Source organism: Tiliqua scincoides, chromosome 1 (assembly GCF_035046505.1).
Source record: "Tiliqua scincoides isolate rTilSci1 chromosome 1, rTilSci1.hap2, whole genome shotgun sequence".
Classification (NCBI taxonomy): Eukaryota; Metazoa; Chordata; class Lepidosauria; order Squamata; family Scincidae; genus Tiliqua; species Tiliqua scincoides.
The window spans coordinates 229,745,708-229,768,167 of record NC_089821.1 but is presented as its reverse complement, the minus strand read 5'-3'; the positions used below and the strand labels follow the sequence as shown (position 1 = coordinate 229,768,167).

Genomic DNA, 22,460 nt, shown 5'->3' with positions numbered 1-22,460 from the left:
TTGAAAAGCAGTATATAAATACTGTTAATAATAATCCCCTGGCACCTGCATTATACTGAGTTTGCGCTGTACTTTAGCAGCTTTTGTTGGTATTGGTATGTCATAGGAACATGTCCTGTGTTTTGTGTTGATGATATGAAACTTTGATATAAACTTCTTTAGTTTTTTAAAAATTGTGAAAAAATTTAATTTCAGAAAACTTTTTCAATCTTGAACTAACTCTTCTTTATTTTTATAGCTCAGACATGAGCAGTGCTAGTAACTCACTAGCACGTGAATTTTTGTCAGATGTCAGCCGTCTCTGCAATGCAGTGGATCAAAGGGTGGAGGCCAGGGAGGAGGAAGAAGAGAGAACCCACATAGCAGCACTTGGGCAGTACCTTGTACAAGGTCGTGGATTTGTTTTGCTTACTAAACTTAATTCCATCATTGATCAGGTAATTTATTTTTCATAAATGTCAAGATATGGTAGATTAGGTTTGAATTGCACTGGCCTTGATTCAGAGAGCTGCAAGTACTGTGGCGGGCCACATATTATGCACTCTGTTTTCAATGAGTAACCAAAATGAAGACCAGCAGGTTGTCTATCCCCATCAGTTTCAGGTGGGACAGGAAAATTTAGAAGATACTTGGGCTTAGTCTCAGTGTCAGCTTGCTTCTATTAGGTCTCATATTAGATTTTCCCAAGAGCGCATTTCTGACTGTGCCAGTCAAAACCTTTTTTGTTGAGGGAAGTGTTTGTACTGTGACTTGAGTCCAGGTGCTCCCATGCCACATATTGGTTGGCTGTTTCTAGAGTTACTTTATTTGAAAGTACTTCATTATGCCAGTATGATAGAATGGATGCTAAGACTCTGTCTTGCAATAGCTGTGCTAGCAGTACATGCTGTCCTTTTCCTGTTCAACCTTTTAGGGCAGATTCATAAAAGATAATTGATTTCCATGGGGTGTGTATGTGGGGGGGAATACTAACTGGGTATGTCTGTCTTGGTCAGGCTTTTTCCATTTCCTTTTTGGTGATAACTTGTGTACATGATGTGTCTGTAAGTAAATGCTATATGGAAAAACAATGAAACATGATATTTTTTTAACTGTGTAATTGTGGAAACTTCTTGCAGTGTGTTGAGGTTTTTTCTGCATGCAGGAGTTAACAAACATAGATATTTACTCAGGTGGCAGGCAGTGTGTGTTGTGCTTGTATAAATGAATGCAGAACTATATGGAATGATGCAAACTTTTTTTAAAAAATCTGAAATAAAGGCATTTCCCTTAACAAATGTCGCTTTTGTTTCTTATAATGATGCTTCTTTGATTCATGTCTACATCAAATGGTGGACAATTCGAATGTAGTCTCTTTGCCCAGTGACCTCGTTATGTAATTTCAAGTGACAAAGTATTATTGATAGTGTTGATAGTATAATAGTATTGTTTCTGTAAGCTTGTTGCAACTCAAACCCTGAGGTTTTGTGTGGATTATAATAAATTTAGGCACAATGGTGGAGAGTCTTTTTGCTTGCAAAACTCTGAACCTCTTGGGTTAGGATTAAACATTAAAAAAATAAACCGTAATACTTATCTACAAGTTTTTAATGTCAAATCTAAGACTTTGTAAGCTATGCATTATTAACATTGCAAGAAGATGCTGGAAGTAAATGTATTTTTGTTCTTTGCTGTATGCCGATATTGTTCACTTGTAATTGTTAGTATTCTCATATTCGGTTTCTTATTTGGGTAGCTTATTTGGGTAGCTTATTTGAGCCTTGTCCTGAGGCTCAATTCAGAATTAATGCTGAGCCCAGATTGAGGGTTCACTGGATTATGTTGTCCTCCCACACACACTGCTGTCTCTTGCTCTTGTCTGTCTTGTGACCTTGCATGCCTGGGTTCTTATGGAAACCATATATGCTCAGTTTCATTTTAACTTGGGTTGGTGAGGTGTAATACAATCTTGAAAATGGGTAGAAAGAATGAAGGGAATTTGTATGTATGGGTGGGGGATACATTGTGATATCCCCATTCTCTGAAACCATGCAAGTTAAATTTGAAAAGGGCTAAGTTCCGCAGAGTGGAGAGCTGCATTTTACAAACCACATGCACTATGGTAAACACTGAGATTTGGAAAGAATTTCAAAGAACGCCTATAATGACTTAAATTGGCTGGTTACACTTTTAATTATGTCTGCTACCCTTCGTGTAATCTGGCTATGAATAATTTGAGAAAGTAGATTTATTCTATTCTGTGTTGATTTAAAATATTGCAGATGGAAAAGAAATGTTGTACAACTTGAAGTTCTTAGCTCAAGCAGAACTTGAGCTGGGTAACTTGTTGGATCCTGCTTTCCCCTTCGTTGGTAACCCAGCTCAGAACTGTTTTTAAAGACTGGTGTAAAAAGATTTTATTTCTGCCTTTAGACATTTAACTTTCTATAATGCAACAGAACTTGACCTGAATGTGGATGACCTGTTAATTACTCTTTTTCTAAATGGTAACAATAATACAGTATAATAAATATTTCATTTGCTACATGCCACGGTCCTCCAAACCAGCAGGGGTGACATTTATTTCATTGAATATCCTTCTGTAAACAAGGAATTCTTTGAGCATGAAAAAGTTCATTGCTAGATACTTAGGGCGCAATCCTAACCCCTTATGTCAGTGCTTTCCAGCTGTCAACAGAAGAAGCATCATTTGCACAAGTGGACAGCAATAAAGGGACTTTTTTCCAGTCTCTTTTTCCCTGTACACCCTTTGAAAACCTGTTCCTGAGGATCTCCCCTCCAATTCTCAAGAAGAAATATTCAACGGCAAAGAAAGGAAATGAATGAAAATCCCCCCCCCCCGGCATGCAAACAGAACGTCCTTCACAAATGGAAGGTGCACCTGAGGGCTCATCTCTGTCATTGGTAGTTAAGCTTTAAATTTAACATTCTCTGATATGACCAACTAACAGAAATGTTTGAAGCTCTAGAAAAGACATTCAAATGAAAGCAAAGAAATGTTAAATCGAATTAGTTTTGAATCTGTGGTAGATGACAATTGCTAAAAAAATTTTCTATAAAAATATGAAATAAACTTTTGTTTTCTACACAGGAGTTGACCTGTCGAGAAGACCTTCTTACTCTTCTCCTCTCACTTTTGCCACTAGTATGGAAAATACCTGTACAGGAAGACAAGGCAATAGGTAGGTGTCCTACATGTATCATTTAAAATGTGCTTCTGCAGTACTGACACATGAATTTAAAATAAAGACTTAAGATTGTTCTGGATTGTTTTGTCTTAGTTTTCTTTTTTCTGTGCAAAGTATTTGCCATTGCAGTCAGTGCTGTTTATAGCTTTCTATGAACATAAACAGCATTGATTTTATTGCATTAATGTAGTTTTTGCTTTCACATTAAAACAAACTGCAGTTCTATGTTGTTCAGCAGTATTTCTCAACCAGTGGTATGGGTACCACCGGTGGTACTTGAGGTGGTGTCTGGTAGTACAGGTGTGACCCCTGGACACCTGCTGCCCTGCAGTGAGACCCGAAACGCGACACAACAAACAGCAGCAGGAGGTTTGGCTTGAAAAATTCATCCTGTCCACCTGAATCTCTTACTGGTGTTTGTTGCATTGCATCTGGCCTCCCAACCCAGTCAGTGCAGGTTACTTCTGGCGGTACTTCGAATAGGTGGACCATGTGAAGTGGTGCGGCGGAGGATAAACCTTAAGAAACACTTATACAGTAAATGAACTTGTGAGAACGTTTAAGCTGGAATAAACCAAGATATCAGACTACAGACTGTTAGTTAATGAGAAGCATCTCCAAGTAATGGAGAGCGACAGGAACTTTCACTGCTCTTCTCTTGCATGTGAGAGGAGGAGGATGAAAATCTGTGAGTCCATGGATTCTTTAGTGCTGTGTGAAGTAGCGTAAGCTGTGGTTTAGTTACATATAAACTGGGCCCATGTCTTCATGCAGAACATCCAGGAATTTGAAAATGTTTGAAATGTGTGTGTTTCTTTGGGGGGGGGGGTTGACCTATTTGTGCATGACCCTAGCATGTAGATTTTATACAGTGGGGCATTAGAGTAAGTCATGGACATCCATCCTGCACATACACAGATAGACTCGATTCAATTGATCCATCTTCTGATATGAAAGCATTGGGGAGATCATGTGAGCAGAGCCTACTCAATCATTTTGCATGTGTAGATCTCAGTTATTTTTGTGTGTACTGACTCTCAGACCTGGATTAGTCAAAATAATCTAACTGTAAATGTCTATCTTTCAACAGATTTTACTTTACCCTTCTCAGTTGATCTATGCTTCACCAAAGAGACAAATTCAAGCTCTCTTAAACCTACTCAGGAAAAACTAAATCTTGAAGAGACTTTAAATCTGCCCACTCAGGCCTCTGTAAAATTAAATTCTTCTTCCCGAAAAAGTAGACGCCAACGTAAAACAACTCATCGCTATTCTGTGAGAGATGCAAGGAAATCCCAACTATCCACTTCTGATTCAGAAGGTAATTCAGATGAGAAAACAAACATAATGATGAAGCACAGGAGGTCCCAACTCCTGCAGCCTTTCCTACCAAACCCACCTAAAGAACAGAATGTTGCAGGTAGATGTGGCTTTCTAGAAGCTGAAGAGGCCCAGATTTATCATCTTGGTAGGAATGATGTTGAAGACTCCAAACAGGTCATTCCAGTTCAGGAAATCAGTTCTGAGACTTCCAATGAGCCAGCTGTATTGTCTGGCAGTGGCCTAGACAACTCTCCCTTTGATCTATGTCATGTCTTGTTGTCCTTGTTAGAAAAAGTATGTAAATTTGATATTGACTTGAATCACAAATCTGCACTGGCAGCAAATGTGGTATCCACCCTAACAGAACTCCTGTCAAAACTTGGAGACTGTTATAATACAAGCAGTTCTGCAGAAAATGAAGTAGTTTCCTTAACCTGGACAGAGGAACCAGTTGCTCTAGTTCAGAGGATGTTATTTAAGACAGTGTTGCATCTTATGGCTATCGATGTTAACAATGCTGAGACCATGCCAGGCAATTTGAGGAAAAATCTTATTGATTTGCTGAAAGCGGCTTTGAAAACCAAACCTTTGCTGGGGAAACCATATGAACCTTTTGCTGCAAGACAGAAGAGAGCTTTACAGAAGAGGATTCAGGATGACTTTGTGTTCTCAAGCTTCCACCACAGAGTCCTCCTTTTGCCGGAGTTTATCGAAGGAGTTTTGCAAATTCTGATCTGCTGCCTTCAGAGTGCAGCCTCCAATCCGATTTATTTTAGTCAAGCAATTGATCTGGTTCATGAATTCATACAACACCAGGGATTCAAGCTATTTGAAACCACAGTACTGCAGATGGAATGGCTGGTTGCAAGGGACACTGAGAGAAACACAGAAGCATCCGATTATCTCAAAGCCCTTATCAACAGCATTATGAAAATAATCAGCACTATCAAAAAGGTGAAATCAGAACAGCTTCATCAGTCCATGTGTACTAGGAAACGGCACAGGAGATGCGAATATTCTCATTTCATGCATCACCACAGAGACCTCTCAGGGCTACCAGTTTCTACTTTTAAGAATCAAATCTCTAAGAACCCATTTGAGGAAACAGTGGATGGGGAAGTTCAGTATCCTGACCGATGCTGCTGCATTGCTGTTTGCGCTCACCAGTGTTTGCGGTTACTGGGACAAGTTTCTCTTGGCAGCACATGTTTTCAGATCTTATCTGGTATCCACAATGTGGGAATATGTTGTTGCATGGACCCCAAATCTGTAATTATCCCTTTACTTCATTCGTTCAGATCACAGGTGTTAAAAAACTTTCAGCCACACATACTGAGTGTACTTAGTAAGTTTATATTGGACCAACTAGGTGGAGCCCAAGTTTCTCAAAAGCAGACACAGGCATCCTGCAACATTTGTACCATTGACTGTGACCAGATTGCTGAACTGGATGAGGTCCTACATGGCAATGCTACCGATGTCGCTTCTGCATCAAGTTCAACTCCATATAGGTTTCAAGGAATTCTGCCTACCCGAGGATCAGAGGATGTGTTGCTGAAGTGGGATGCCTTGAAGTCTTACCAAAGCCTTGTTTTTGAAGAAGATGACAAACTGCGCTGCATGCAGATAGCTAGTCATGTTTGCAGTTTGATCCAAAAAGGCAATGAAGTCATTCAGTGGAAACTGTACAACTATATATTCAACCCAGTGCTCCAGAGGGGTGTTGAACTGGCTCATCATTCCCAGCAATTAGGTGGCATTGCAACCCCTAGTCAGACTGGCAGCTACCATAAAAGGTGTTTGCCTGAAGAAGTGCTTCAGATCTATTTGCAAACTCTACCTGCACTATTTAAATCCAGGTTTGTTCATTTTCTTTGTTGGAAGATGAAGAAATGTGTATCCCCCTTTTTTATAGCTTGATGAAATCTGAACAGGCTGGTGACCCAATCCTATCCAACTTTCTGGCAGTGGGGCAGCTGCAATGCAGCCCCAAGGTAAGGGAACGAATGTTCCCCTACCTTGAGGAGGCCTCCAAGACTGCTTCCTCAACACAGGAAGCACTGCAAACCCGATAGGCACAGCAACACCAGCACAGGAAAATTGGATAGGATTGGACCCTGGGTCAGAAGCCCATATATGAAATTAAAGGAGATGATGATGATTTATAATGAATAACAGTATTTATATACCACTTTTCGGTATCTGGACCTATAAGTAACTGGCATAGTTCAGAGAGCACTACGCGTCAACAGCATCTTTTCCCACCTTAAATAAGGCATGTATAGAGCTTTCATATAGAGCTTTCATTGAATTGAACAGATTATGCAGAAACAGTTTGATTTTTCTAAGATGTGCCCAATGCCAGAATGCATCTGGACACATGTACGAATTAGGTTGTCTCCAGGATTGTTGCTTCTGCTCTCGTGAGCAGAATTTTCAGTTCTCATCCAACAGCAGCCCCTATGCCTTCCAAGAAGTCTTCACTTGAATGTTGGTGGAGGGGTTCAGCTGAATGGTATCCCATAACTAGAGTATTCCTCAATGTTTTTATATTTTTGCAGATTTTGTTTTTTCTTCGCCCAAGGAGGAAGAGTGCAGAAAGTGGTGTTAGTGTTTTTATTCCAAGAGTGATAAATTATCACTTTAAAAGTGTTCTAAGTAAGCGATATAGGTGGTGTAGTGTCAGCAGGTGCAGCTACAGTCGTTACCCCATCACCCCCCAAGTCCAGACCAACCACTCTACTTTGACCAATATGGAGATGTTTTGTTTTTTTCACAGATTTTAGGGTTTGTTTTTTACAGAAATGAGATGTGCAGAAAGTGATGTAATGTGTTTATTTCATTACCTCCCCAAAACCACACCTCTACCTGTAATATACAAGAAACTGCCACTGAATAGTAGAACTTCTTCCCAGGTCCGTTTGTGTATGGAAGAACTTTCTACTTGCTTCAGAGTGGGGTAGGGGGTGTTGAGTCCAAAAAACACAGTATAATCACTTAAGGTTTCCTTCATCCAGAGACAATATTCCTTAGTATATGACCCTTAGTCTAGAGCAGGGGTGTCCAAACTTTTTGGCAGGAGGGCCATATCATCTCTCTGACACTGTGTTGGGGGCTGAAGAAGAAAAGAAATTTACATTTAAAATTAAAATAAATTTTCATAAATTTACATAAGTGAATATATTAGAGATGGAACACATGAATGAAAGAAGGTCTTGCAGCAGCACACGAACTATAAAAGGCCTTGAACAATGCAATGCCGGCCTTTCTTTTGCTGCCGCTGCTGCATCACAGACGTGAAATAGCAAGCAGTGGAGGGAGCCCTTGTCCCACAGTACACACATGCTGAGAGCAGTTGTGTTGGGCCAGCATGGGCTCCTGCAAGCCTCCGGAGGGTCAGAGGCTTATTTGGAGACTGGGTCTCCATGTGGGCCAGATTGCGATACTCTGAGGGCTGCACGTGGCCCCCAGGCTGGGTTTTGGGCACCCCTGGTCTAGAGTATTCTTATGAGAGCATACATATAGTTATTGCATTCCACAAAGCATCTGTCTACTGTTTTTCATGTATTTTATTGAAAGATTCTATAAACACAGTGATCAGGTAGATGGCCATGGATTGAAAGAAAAGTAATGAAATATTTCTGTCTAATGCAATCATAAGAAAAACAATTTGCCACATGTTTGTTCTCAGTTTGGTGTCCAAGAAAAATTCAGAAATATTTTCTATTCTCTTCTGAGGCAATTAGTTAATTAGTATAATAATCCTTTACATGTCTGTTCAGGCCTCATTGAGTTCAGTGGGTCTTGCTCCCAGGAAAGTGTGTGTAGGGTTACAGCTCTATGCATACAAATGAATTGAAAGAAAAGTTAATAGAGATGCCTTGGAACCTGAACCGATGACTTCCAAGTAGGGGAAAAATAGAAAGAGCAATTCATAAGTAGGCAGTAAGGCAGTGTTATTCAAACTGTGAGGCGGGGCTCTTTAGGGAAGCACCAGGAACTCAAAGGGGAGGCGCCGGATGTCCTCTCGCAGCGATACAGTCACACCCCTGGGCAGAACAGGAGCCCATCTTCTGCCCATCGTCTGCGCTTTTTTAAAGCAGAAGGAATGGGAGTTGCTCAGCTGCTCCCTCCAAGAGGGAATGGCTGCTGCTGTCCCGCCCTCTTCTCCCTCCACTCCGAGGCTGCTGCCTTCTGTGTTCGCTGCATGTTGTTTCCAAAGCTCTTCAACTCCAACCCCCATCTGGCAAGTACCAAGCATGCTCAGCTTGCAGTCCTTAACCCTCACTGATCCTTGTCTGGTTGGTTCCTAGTTCCCAGCCTGGGGTTGCTTTTCATCAAAGTAAAATTTCTCTTTTCAACCCCCTCCCTCTTCCACTCCCCCCTTTCAATCTCCAAACCTTCCTGCTTTCCTCCCCCTCCCCAAATAAAACTCTTCCTATTTTACCAGTCATCACGACTCTTAGTTGCTTCCATAAGAACATAAGAACAGCCCCACTGGATCAGGCCATAGGCCCACCTAGTCCAGCTTCCTGTATCTCACAGCGGCCCACCAAATGCCCCAGGGAGCACACCAGACAACAAGAGACCTCATCCTGGTGCCCTCCCTTGCATCTGGCATTCTGACATAGCCCATTTCTAAAATCAGGAGGTTGCGCATACACATCATGGCTTGTAACCTGTAATGGATTTTTCCTCCAGAAACCTGCCCAATCCCCTTTTAAAGGCATCCAGGCCAGATGCCGTCACCACATCCTGTGGCAAGGAGTTCCACAGACCAACCACACACTGAGTAAAGAAATATTTTCTTTTGTCTGTTCTAACTCTCCCAACACTCAATTTTAGTGGCTGTCCCCTGGTTCTGGTGTTATGTGAGAGTGTAAAGAGAATCTCTCTATCCACTCTGTCCATCCCCTGCATAATTTTATATGTCTCAATCATGTCCCCCCTCAGGCGCCTCTTTTCTAGGCTGAAGAGGCCCAAACGCCGTAGCCTTTCCTCATAAGGAAGGTGCCCCAGCCCAGTAATCATCTTAGTCGCTCTCTTTTGCACCTTTTCCATTTCCACTATGTCTTTTTTGAGATGCGCACTTTTTGAGTGCGACCAGCACTGGACACAATACTCCAGGTGTGGCCTTACCATCGATTTGTACAATGGCATTATAATATTAGCCGTTTTGTTCTCAATACCTTATCTAATGATCTCAAGCATAGAATTGGCCTTCTTCACTGCCGCCGCACATTGGGTCGACACTTTCATTGACCTGTCCACCACCACCCCAAGATCTCTCTCCTGATCTGTCACAGACAGCTCAGAACCCATCAACCTCTAAGTTAAGACAGATGCAAAGAACTCATTTAATTTCTCTGCTATCTCTAAATCTCCTTATATCTGCCCTTTCCCTACCTCACCATCCAGAGGGCCAACCGCTTCTCTGGCGGGTTTCTCTCTCCTGTCAGACAGCTCAGAACCCATCAGCCTATATGTAAAGTTTTGATTTTTTGCCCCAATGTGCATGACCTTACACTCACTGGTGTTGAAGCGCGTCTGCCATTTTGCTGCCCATTCTGCCAGTCTGGAGAGATCCTTCTGGAGCTCCTCAGTCGTCACCACTCGGAAAAGTTTGGTGTCGTCTACAAATTTAGCCACCTCACTGCTCAACCCTGTCTTCCATGCAGTTGGCAAAGGGGGAGGGGAAAGACAAGCACACACTTTACTTGGCCAGGAGCAGAAAAAGGGTACTGTTTTTAAAGTGATTTATTAATCTTGTTGTTTGACTGAAGAGGAGAGGCTGTATTTTTAAAGTGATGACTCTTGCTATTTGAAGGGAATACTTATCAGCCATTGCTGAAGTGATTGCCAGCCCAATCCTATCCACACTTTCCTGGGAGTAAACCCCATTGACGCTAATGAGACTTACTTCTGAGTAGACATGCATAGGCTTGAGCTGTGCATGTCCTAGTATAGGAGACAAATCGGCTTCCTAACCAAACCCTTATCAGCTCTGATATATTTTCATGGTCTATTTTTGTTTTCCCCACCAGCTGCTGGAAAAATTTAATTTCATTAAATTAATAAAGAGTTCAATCCTATCCAAGGAGAATGGGAGAAATAACTAGTTGGATTGGGGTCCACAGGGGTGTGTGTGTGTAATGTTGGTCAGACTGGTGGTTCACAAAGTTCATTTGATAAAACAATTCTATTGGTATGCTTACAAGGTTTTAAAAAAATCCTCCTGGACCAGACAAAATCTACCTACTCCAGCATCCTGTCTCCAACAGTGACCAGCAGCTGATCATTTATAAAGCATGTATATTGCTGTGTATTAATAATATATTTTAAGATCTGCATTTAATTAATGATATGATTAATATAATTAATATTAGTATAGTTAATATTATATTTAATATAGTTAATATTTCTGGCCACTTCCTGTTTAAGGATGTCACTTCCAGCCCACAGAAACATGATGGGGAGTCATGGCCAACAGCCATGGGGGTCAAGGGAGCCACTGGCCGGAAAAGTTTGAGTACCACTGCAGTAAGGCATAGGCGGAGTGGTGGACCAATTTAAAGTCCTTCCAATTGGCTAATGCAAAATGAGGCCATCCCCCCCCCCCGGGTTTGTTTTCAGAATTGTGCCTGGCAGCTGCACCAAAAGCAATGGAGGAGCCAATATGACTGCTTTCTTGTATGTCCTGTGTCTGTATGTTGTTTAAATGTAGTCTAGTTGATGCTATGTAACAGCAATACTCAGTGTATGTTTCTGTTACAGCAATTTATATGGGAAACATTTGATACAGTTTTTCAACCTTTACCCAGTTATCCTCTCTTGTTCCGCTGTGAAATCTCCTCCTGTTTCTTGAGTACTTATTTCCTCTTCTAATGTTGTATTTTATTTTTATTCTCTTTATTGATTTGGTACTAAAAGCATTCTCCCACTAATTTAGAAAGGAAGTATTATGCATGTAATTTCTCATTGAAATAAATGAGATTTAACTGTGCTTTGTTAAGGTCCCAACTCTATCCAGATTTCCAGCGCTGATGCAGCTGTGCCAAAAGGGAACATTAGTTCCCTTACCTTGGTGCTGCTTTGCAGCTGCATCAGCACTGGAAACTTGGATATGACTGAGCCCTAAGATTTATAAAAAAAAATTCATTTCCCGTGGTTTAAAACTTGCCCTAGCCTAATATTTTGAACTGGATGGTTATGGGAGTAAAAACACCAATAAATATATGAAGCTAAATACAGTAATTGAATCCTAATTTCATATGGGCTGCCCAGTGCCAGTTCTAACAGGGAGATTGTGTATTGGTTTCTGTTTCTTGGCTGATTTCATGAGAGGACTTTGGGTAATAATTAGTTTCTTAGGTAGTGTCAAAGTTGTTTAAGTCAGTGTTTCTCAAACTGTGGATCGTGAACCAATTTTAATGTGGGTCTCCATATATTTCAATATTTTATTTTTAATATATTAGACTTGATGCTACCATGGTATGTGACTGCATTTGGGGAAATGTTACAGACCTGTACTTTGAATAAGCTACTATGTATCTTCTTTTAACAATAATAGTAAATGGAACTTACCCCTGGGTTCCTGTGGGTAAGATTGCAACCTAGGATTGTTAAGAATCTTTCTGCTTGGTGATGTCACTTTTGTTCATCACTTCCGGTGGGTCCTGACAGATTCGCATTCTAAAAAGTGGGTCCCGGTGCTAAATGTATGAGAACCACTGTTCTAAGTAACAAGTTAATGCTTTTCTCCACAGAATAATACGTGAGTTGTTCTTAAGCTGCAATGGAGTGAATCAAATGACTGAACTAAATTACTTGGACTGCGCAAGAAGTTATTCCTTGAAAGTCTTTGAAACATTAATATTTTGCCTTGGAGATCAGCAAATGGACCACGTAATGGCAGATGTTGATGGCTTAGACGTTGAAAAGAAGTCTGCAGTAGATCTAGGTTCTTTGGTTAATACACAGCAAGCTCTTTCAGATGTTCCTCAGAGTCTGAGCAAATTTTATGCTGGTCTCAAAGAAGTTTATCCAAAGAAGAAGAAACCAGTCAGTCAAGATGTTCATGTCAACATGATAAACATATTTTTGTGTGTTGCTTTTTTGTGTGTCAGTAAGGAAGCAGATGCTGATCGAGATTCTGCAAATGATTCTGAAGATACCTCAGGTTATGACAGTACAGCTAGTGAACCTTTAAGCCATAGCCTGCCATGTTTGTCTCCAGAAAGCCTTACTCTGCCTTCTTTGGAACATATCCATAGGGCCGCAGACATTTGGTCAATGTGTCGCTGGATCTACTTGTGCAGCTCCATTTTCCAAAGACAGTTCCATAGACTTGGTGGTTTTGAAGTTTGTCATAGATTAATAGCCATGATTATTCAGAAACTTTCTATAAAAGTAGTGGAACAAGGTGAGCAGGAGAGATGTGCTGACATTTCTTTCAAAAGTGATCCATTGCTGTTGGTACAGAGCAATGAGAGAGACCAGTTGGACCATGGTAGTCTTGATGAAAATCTTGACAGTGCAAGAAAACCTGAGTGGGTTTCCTGTGACCATTCCAGTGGGGAACAAATTTCAGTTGATGGCACTGCAGCGTCTAAAGGAGTTTTAATGCAAGAAAATGAATGGTCATTCCAGAGTATAAGACTTTTGGAAGCTATGCTAGCAATTTGTTTACACAGTGCAAATAATTTTCAGCAGAAGATGGAAACAGAGTCTCTTCTCCAGGTAAAGTTCCATTGATACACTTGAAATTATTACCACTGTCAACGGTAGACTAAGAGAAAGCAGTAACTGTCGTGGTTCCTGTTAGTTGCCCTATAACAGTTATACATGCTGGGGACTTCCATTTATGGAAAGAAGTCTCCTGGCCCTTCATAGCCTCTCTGACTTGGCTTGTTAGCCATACCTGGATTTAGTAGAGCTCTTCTCCCTTTGTGGTGTACAGCTGGGTCTCTTTTGTTGTTTAAGGCTGCCTCGGTGCACTCTGTAGCATTGGTTTTATTTTCCCTTTCAGCTTCTTTCTAACTAGTCTCATTTGTGAGAAGTCTTTAGAAACCAAGGATTATCATGTCAGATTTGCTTGGAGTCCCCTTACCCTTGACGTGAATGTCAAAATGGGTTGCAGCATGGTCACTGTTCCCCAGCGGTTCTGTAACATTTACATCCCATTCTAGGTCCTTGCTACCACACCATGTTAAATCCAGAGTTACCTGTTCTCTGCTTGGTTCTTTGACTAGCTGCTCTAAGGCGCAGTCATTTCGCATATCAAGAAAGTCAGTCATTCTTTCATAATGAGAGCATGAATTAGCCCAGTCAATATGAAGATAATGGAAGTTTAGTTCTTGCTTTCAGGTTTGAGAAGGCCAGGAATGGGCCTGGAGAGGAAGCTGTAATTGCTTTTATTGCCTTTTTCATTAATCAATACAAACTTGAGAACATGCCTGACAGTTTCTATTTTCTCATTGCAGAATGTTTGTGTGGAAGACTTATTACTTGAAACAAGGGACCAGCTTGCAAAGTCTAAAATAATGGAAACTGACTTGGTGAAAACCTTGTTTGATGCACTGCTTCGAGTTGCACTGGGAACTTATTTTGCTGATCTTGATCATTCTGAAGAGAAGAAGGAAAAGGTATATTAAGCTAAAGTGTGTGTTTCCTGCTGCATCTGTGACTGACTGAATCTCCCACTGTCATAAGGCTGGAATGATGTTTTGGGATGGTCATAAACATTCTTACAGCTGTAGGTGAAAGAGGGTGGATAAGTAAGGAAACATTTTAGCCTGGAATACTGTGGACCAGACAGGCCACAGAGGCAACAGGATGTGTGTGTGTGGATTTGAGCAAACCAAGCGTATATTGGCTATAAGTATGTAGTATGTCAGCTGAATGTAATGTTTCCTGTGAACTCAGGGTTCTTTTACTGTTTCTGTTTTTGCATGTCACTTCTACATCATGCACAAAAGTTAAATAGCAGTATAAGTGACTAAATGATATAGCAGCTAGAATGCACAGATATTAAAATAAATAAATGAGCAATTGTGGTAGGTGGCCTGTCAAATATTGACAGTTGGCCCTAGTTTGACTGTGGCTAAATATAACATAAAAGCCCAGAATTTTCTGTGAAAGACCTAGTTTATTTATCTGTACTGACGAAAATATGTGTACCACAGATTCATCAGTCTGAAAAAGATCCTGAACCTCAGCCTGGTGATATATCTGAAGAAGCTGAAGAGTCACAATGCAGTAGTTTTAAACTTTTTGCTGAAGAAGAAGGCTATGATGCAGATAGTGAAAGTAATCCTGATGACAGTGAAAGCAAAGATGAGGGTAAGGTTGAACTTGGATTTTACATGATGTACCCATAGCATTCTAGCAGCATTCTCTGCCATGTTGAACTTCCAAGGTAAAGTAGCTTCTGAAAGGAACATTCTTCATGCACAGCGTGGAGTATAATTCTTCAGACAACTGGAAATTCCTTGGCCATGGGGGCTTTGCATTGCACTCTTGTGTGTGGTATTTGCATGAGGTTTGGGGCCTTTTCTCACAGATCTTAATTTTAATTACCTGAAAGAGTTTTGGAGTAGGATTTGGTGGAAAAACTACTTCCTTCACCTCTGGAGGCTTTTCTGAGCCTTGCAGAGGCAGTGTGCATCAGTGCTCTGCCTCTGTGAGGCTCAGAATACCCGAATTGCATGAGAGAAATGACTTCAGGTTTGCTCGGGAAACTAGAAGTTTCATCTTTTGCGCGATTTGGGCATTCTGAGCCTCACAGAGACGGTGCATGGTGATGCACTGCCTCTGCAAGGCTCAGAAAAGCCTCCAGAAGTGAGGGGAGTGCAGCTTCCTCACGTCTTTGGAGGCTTTGTATAGGGTCAAGCCTTGCTTGACAACAGGGGTGCCAGTTTGCATCCCTGTTGCTAAGTGACGCACGATTGTACAATCCACTGGAAGCTAGTGGGCTTCTTAATTCTGGCCGTTTGTACTGATGAATCTTCTTTGGACTTTTCTCAGCTGTTGTTTTGAAGACCCATGGAGTCAGTGTTGGCCCTGAGAGAACTGATTCCATTTTCTTCAGTGTGTGATAAGAAACTTCAGGTTACAAACATGTTAAGGTGTTCTGTTTCAGATTCTTTCTAATGCATTTTCTGAAGGTGATACCCATGTTAACCCTGATTCTTATTTTCTTCTTTCAGCTCATGTTAGTAAGCTGCTTGCATGAGCCAGGAACTGAGGAAAACAATGCCAACAATATGAGCTACAGGATATTATCCTAGTTCACAGAAGTTACTGCTGTTGCTGCTATATTCCCTCAGTTCCTGACTTTCATGTAATCTTGCCAGATAACTTTTAACTCTGCTGATTAGCTCTTGGAGTTGATTTTTTTCTTCTAAAACAGACATCTTGTATGGTATGAGTTTTCTTGGAATAGCTGAGCCCCAGAGTGGCTTGGTGTAATAGTTATGGGGCATCAGTACATCAGTGCTTACAAAAAGTTCAAAAATAAACAATATTGTTTGTCTTGTGTAGATCTTAGAATTTGTGTAGTGGACAGATGTGCATGGACTTGTAAATCTCCCATCGGTTGTTAGATCTGTCTTCTAGCACATGAATGTGCATGTGTTTACATTTTACATTTTTGTAAGATGATTGTGTGCCCAGAGTTAAGCCAAGATCTCAGGCTAGGTCAGGGGTGTCCAAACTCTTTGGCAGGAGAACCACATTATTTCTCTGACAGTGTTGGGGGCTGGGAAAAAGAAATTAATTTACATTTAAAATTTACATAAATGAATGTTTTAGAGATGGCACTTATATGAATGAATGAAGATCTCATGATAGCTCATGGCCTATAAAAGGCCTTGTGCAAAGCAAGGCTGGCCTTTTCTTCACTGCTACTGCTGCTTCACTGACGTGAAACAGCAAGCAGTGGAGGAAGTCCCCGGTCCACAGCTCGTGCAAGTGGTCAAACAGTCCAGTTGTGTCGGGCCAATGTGGGCTCCAGCAAGTGTGTGGCAGGCCAGAGGCTCATTGGAGACTGGGAACTCCTTATGGGCCAGATTAGTGGTCCCTGAGCACCGCACATGGCTCCCAAGCTGGGGTTTGGGCACCCCTGGGCTACGTGGAAGATCCTAATTTTTGATGACGTCATCAGTTTCTGTGTAGCCAAAGGAAAGACACACTGCTTTTTAATCGATAGATTGAGCAGACAACACTTGAATTGTGGATTTAAGGAGATGATCATATGTCTTCTCTTCTAGGAACAGATATCAAGACAGAAAAAGGATACTCTAGTCATTCCAGTTTTCCATGTGACCTAGCTGAAAATTTCACTCAAGAGGAATTAATATATCCAGAAATCTGCATGTTGGAATTGCATTTACTCTCTGTTGGCAACCCAAGCCTAGATGTGCTCATTCATGTCTTCCAGAGTTTCTTGAAAATCGTAAGGCTAAAGGGAAAAAATGCAACATTATTAATGCAACAGGTGAATGAAATTATGCCCATGACAAAGAAACTCGGTGTTTATCATAGTATAAGTTGTGAACTTGAAGAAATCATAGAGTTGGAAGAGATTTATAAGATCATCTAATTCTTGCCTGTAGCAGGAAAGTCTCCTAGAGCATCTCTAGCAGGTGTCTGTCAAGCCTGCTTGAAGATGTCCAGTGAGGGAGAAACCACCACCTATCTCAGCAAACCATTCCACTGCCAGACTACTCTTACCATCAGTTTTTTCCCTGATGTCCAGCTGGAGTCTCTTCTCTTGCAGTTTGAACCCATTTGATCTAGTTCTACTCTCAGAGGCCATTGAATAAATGTGTTTCGTCTTCCATATGACAGCCCTTCAGGTATTTGAGGATGGCTGTCATGTCCTCTTTCAGCCTTCTTTTCTCCAGGCTGAACATAACTAGTTCCCTTAACGTTTCCTCATAGGGTTCGTTCTCCAGCCCTCCGATCATCCTTGTTGCTCTTCTCTGAACTTGTTCCAATTTGGTTCCATCTCTGTGCTGTTACGTGTACATAGCTGTCTAGATCTTCCTGATCTATTCTGCCAATGTGGGTGGGAGAGGTATCATTGGAAAGCAGGAAGGGGAGGGTAACACATGGTTTGAAGAACCTTTAGCTCTTGAGTTTAACCCTTAAATATCTTTCTTTACTTCATAAGTTTGTTTTATGGGAGTCATCAGCGTGTGCAATGTCAGCAGTCCATTATACCAATGTCCAGTCATATCTCAGACCTGTTTCCATACCTGTTGATGGACACACTTCACATGAACACACTTCACCCTAAGGAAGAATCAGTGACTGCCATTCACAATGGTCATGGAAATAAGAATCTAAACTGAATGTGCATAAATAGAACTGAGCAACAGCTAGTATGGCTACTGTCTGGATGTTCAACCAAGTGATAGTATTCAGGCAGCAACCTTACATTTTCCAAGGTGTGATGGGCATCTTCATAATATGACCCTAGGAATGTACCACTTTCTCTTGACAGAAAGAAGGAAATGGACAGGGGGCCAATGAAAGATGTCACCGGGCCCTGGTGCACTGACCAGATCTGGGCTGGTTTGCGTATGCCCCTCTTTCTCATTCCTTCCCCAATCTGGCTTTCTTTTGCCTTCTCTTGCAACTGTTTAACCCAGGGGTGTCAAACTCATTTCATACCAAGGGCCGAACAGCATTCATGGTGCCTGCTGATGGCCGGAAGTGATGTCATTAGGCAGGAAATGATGTCATTAATCAAGTCATAACCAAAAATAAGCACTTTTTCACTTAGAAACTCATTAGCTGCAAATGACAGAAGAGAAACACAAGATCATATTTCAAGTTATGGGAGAGCCCTATTTTCATGTGGGCTGTCCTTAAAGCAGTAACACCTCAGCACTGCTCAGCAGCTGAGAGCCTGAGGGCCAGATGAAAAGCTTCCGCAGGCTCCATCCAGCCCCCAGGCCTTATGTTTGACACCCCTGCTTTAACCGTCTTCCCTTCTCTCTCCCCAGTCTAGCTTCTTTCATTTAAACTGGGTGTGCAGCCCCCCTTCCCTTCCAGCATGCAATTGGGCAGTGGAAAAGAGAAAACGAACTCTCTTCTTCCTACTGTTGCATTGAGTTTTGCCGCAGAGACTGATGCTTATTACCTTTCCACCAAATGAGAAGGTAGAGGTCAGTGGTCTCCCAAATGCGTCCCTCAACATCCTGTAGCACTGAGGAGAGAGCATCTGTACTCCACAAATTGATTTCCTTAGAGGCCCCTCCATCATCACAGGAGGCTCTGACATAGTTGTACTGTGTATGGAGAAGGTGAGAGAAGACAGCATCAGCACAGCTTGTTCAGACAAACCTGTCACACCACCCTGCCTAGTGGCTTCTGCGTCTTTGTGCTTCAGGGGTTGACTGACTCTGTTGCTGACCCTGGAAGAAGGGGCTGAGCTGATTGTTCAATGTGTTTTGGTGTTTTAGGGAGCTGTAAAGAGTCTCTTGGGAGGATTTCTTCACATTTTGACAGAAACGGATTCCAGTTTTCATGGTGGGTAATGGCATTCTTATTGTTCAACATACAGGCAATATCTTAAATGCAATTCTGCAAATGTATAAGTACTGTATATGGGTATTCAGTTTGCCAGCCAAGAACAGTTATGAGCTATTATGAGCTTCTGAAGGTGCCATTTGTTGTTACAGTGCTTTTGAGGCCCACAGCAGCCTGGGAGGGCTTTTTTGTGAAAGCAGCACAGGATTAAATTACTACTTTTGCATCATAGTCCTAATCCAGATTGGACCCTTGCATAGTTATGTTAAGATTTATTTATTTTTTAAATACTCAAACTAGATGATACTTTTAATGTGTCAAGTTTCTACACTGAAATTTCTACCCAGAGAGGTCAGCCAACACTTATTCTAAAGCCATTTCATTGATTTCAGTAGGTTTACTTTTATGTCTAACTGTGTTGGTGTTTAAGAACATTTGATCATATCTGATCTATGTTTTTTCAGCTGCAATTGGCCGACACAAATACTATCCGACGTCATAGGTAACTCCCAGTGCTTGCCTGATTTTCAGGAGAAACTTATCTGGAAATGCAGGGGTTGCTAGTGTGAGGGAAGAGGGGCTTAGAAGTCTTGTTGTGTAGCTACTTGGACTGTAGTCCATCTTAATAGCTTTCACGTAGTTTAGAATTTGTATTAATTTAAAGCAAATCATTATGCTTCTTTTCAGTGTGTCAGGAGGTGTTGGTGGATCTACTGGTGTCTCTGATGAGCTCAAGAACATGTTCAGAAGAGCTAACCCTTCTCTTAAGGATCTTTTTAGAAAAAACTCCATCTACAGTAAGAATGTTGTTGAAATTATGAATCCATTCAAAGTGGATACTGATGACAATATTGTTGTCATTTTGTTCTTGTTATTATGGGTGAAATTTCTTTGAATTTTGGAAATGATTCAGAAAAGTGATTTGTGGCACCTGAGAGATATAAGTGATCTGAAGAAATCTTGGACCTTCTCATTATGTTACCTTTAGAAAATTGAATGCCTTTGAATAAATTGTTGCCTGGTTAAGAGATGTATTTTTAAAAATGCCACAAGAATTCTCATTCAGACCATTGATTTTTAGCATCCAGGCATACTGAATGACAACATCTGTCTATAATGGGGAAGGTTCAGTATGCTTTAGAGAGCCTTTGTATATGGAAGAATCCGCATACAGGTTGTGTCTCGGCATCTGTGGGGGTTCTGTTCCCAGAACCTTCGCAGGTGCCAAAAATCATGCTAAATGAAATCAATTTTTAAAAAATCCTCCCTTTACTCTGGTTTTAAAACAGTCTTACCATTGTAATGTGGGAGAGTGGCATCAGGCAGGCAATCAGTCCATCAACAGCTTACTTTCAGGTCATTCCTAGGCAAGCGACCTCTTCCTTCCCCCTGGAGCATGGAAAAGAATGCAAAGCGGAAGTAATAATTGCTTCTGCTTTGCATTCTTTTACATGCTTGGGGGGGGGAGGGCTTGCTTGCCATGGTGTTAACTGAAACTAAGCCATTCTAAGCCCCTGGACAGAGTTTGATTGCCTGCCTGCCAGCTGCCAGTTTTCCACATTACAATTGGAAGTGAGGCTTAGTGAGGGGACATTTTTCCCTTTAATTTAAAGGGCCCTTCTCAATGCGTTGAGATAAAACTGTGGGTGAAAAATTCATGGATAATTAGGTTATACCTATATAGGAAATTGAATTTGTCTGTCTTAAAATCAGGAGCATCTAACTAGGGGAGACTCTTGATGTTCACTTTTACTCAAGCCAGTTTTCTGTTTGTGCCAGGGAAACATACAACTCCTGGATAAGAGACTGTACAAAAGACTAACATTTTCAGATGCTGGCCAGAATCTAAAGAGCCTCGCATCCTATGATGCTGTGTCTTTTTCCCCGCTGCCCCTTGTGTTGTAGTACCCGATCCCCAAGTTCCTGATCTTCAAGTATGGCTTCATGGGGAAGTGGCTGAAAGGACTAGAAAAGCATCCATGCAGTTATGGTGGGGAATAATTCTATGCAAATTCACTGGCAGGCTGTGAAGTAAAAGAAGTTAGACTGAAGGAATCGATTATGTTTAGCTGTCTTGGACTATATATAGTTTTCAAATGGGGGGTATAATAAGGTATAGTAGGAATCAAATATTGGAAGACATTTCTAAAAATTGGCAAAAGCTTGGCAGTGGAATATGCAACTTGGGGATGGGATGCTACTTCATTGCCTTAAAGAAATAATTACTATCTTCTGTTCAGAATAATGGTTTTGATATTGGATGATCCTTTGAGGAAGGGTTTTGGCTACATGACTGACATAGTGCTAATCTTCAGTCAACAAGAAACAAAATTATTTATGTAAGTAGTAGGTAATTGAACTTCAGCCAAATGTGCTAGCCTATATTTTCTAACCTATTTAAGTTAGCTGTGTTCATTTCAAGTATTTCAATTTTAATGTGAAATGCTCCTCCAATATACTGTCAAAGTTACTGTCTTACGGTCTTCGAATACTGCCTCTAATTAGGAATGACAAAAAAAATTGGGAACCACTTTAGTATTTTCAGAATGGAGCAAATTTAAACCAGTCTTTAATTCTGGTATATTAGGATATACAGTGATGAACTTTAATTGATAATTAATTTTTAATTGTTACCTTGTTCATTTTTTTTAGGGCACACTGCTTAAAGGAGTTTTGAAGATTTTGGAGGCAAATACTGAGATGAGGCCTTTGCAACATATCTCATTTCCTTTCCGTCAAATACCAAATTTAAGTAGCAGCCCTTCACAAAAACCCACTCTCACTCTCAACAGCAAGACCATAGGACTACTAAAAAGAGCAAAGTTTGCACAGACCAAGAAGGAGCCAGAGGGCGAGAGCTTGCCTCACTATCTTCTTTCTTCTTGGCATGTTGCTCCAATTCATTTACCCTTGGTTGGGCAAAACTGTTGGCCCCATATGTCTGAAGGTTTCAGTGTCTCACTGTGGTTTTGTGTGGAACGTTCTTATGAATCAGATAGTTCCTTGGAGAAAGCCAAAAGAATGAAAAGGAGGAGTAAGTCACTAATTTCACATGACAGCAGTTTTGATGATATAGGTAAGTCATATTGTTAGTTCTGTTCTGAAATTCAACGTACTAGTCTGAGTCTAAAAAGTCAGATCCAGAATCATAGGTGCTTATTTGCTTATACTGGTGCATGCCCTAAGACGAAGCTTTTTAGATTTATACCATATGTTTTTAAAAAGCATATGAAAGCAGTGGAAGTCTTTTTGTTAAGACTTTTATATCTTTTGTAAGGAGCATGAGTTAGTAAAACACACCACTGTATTCTGCTATATTAAAGGATCTGCTGCTTGTTAGTAGATGCGAAGAGTTTTCCAAAAATGTTCTCTTCAAAACATTTTGACCCTTTCTGAATAATAATAATAATA

At 41.0% G+C, this 22,460-nt stretch overlaps 1 protein-coding gene across 1 annotated transcript in view; it reads left to right on the top strand.

Annotated features, from left to right (window-relative positions):
* The first annotated feature begins 245 nt into the window (after positions 1 to 245).
* Positions 246 to 22,460, top strand: part of LYST (lysosomal trafficking regulator) — an 84,932-nt gene continuing 62,717 nt past the window's right edge. The window contains exons 1-10 of the mRNA XM_066617076.1: positions 246 to 437; positions 3,092 to 3,182; positions 4,279 to 6,370; positions 12,278 to 13,250; positions 13,994 to 14,155; positions 14,696 to 14,852; positions 16,781 to 17,007; positions 18,983 to 19,049; positions 19,737 to 19,846; positions 21,702 to 22,125. Of these exons, the coding sequence (XP_066473173.1) occupies positions 246 to 437; positions 3,092 to 3,182; positions 4,279 to 6,370; positions 12,278 to 13,250; positions 13,994 to 14,155; positions 14,696 to 14,852; positions 16,781 to 17,007; positions 18,983 to 19,049; positions 19,737 to 19,846; positions 21,702 to 22,125 (4,495 nt within the window). The remainder of the gene's footprint in view (positions 438 to 3,091; positions 3,183 to 4,278; positions 6,371 to 12,277; positions 13,251 to 13,993; positions 14,156 to 14,695; positions 14,853 to 16,780; positions 17,008 to 18,982; positions 19,050 to 19,736; positions 19,847 to 21,701; positions 22,126 to 22,460) is intronic.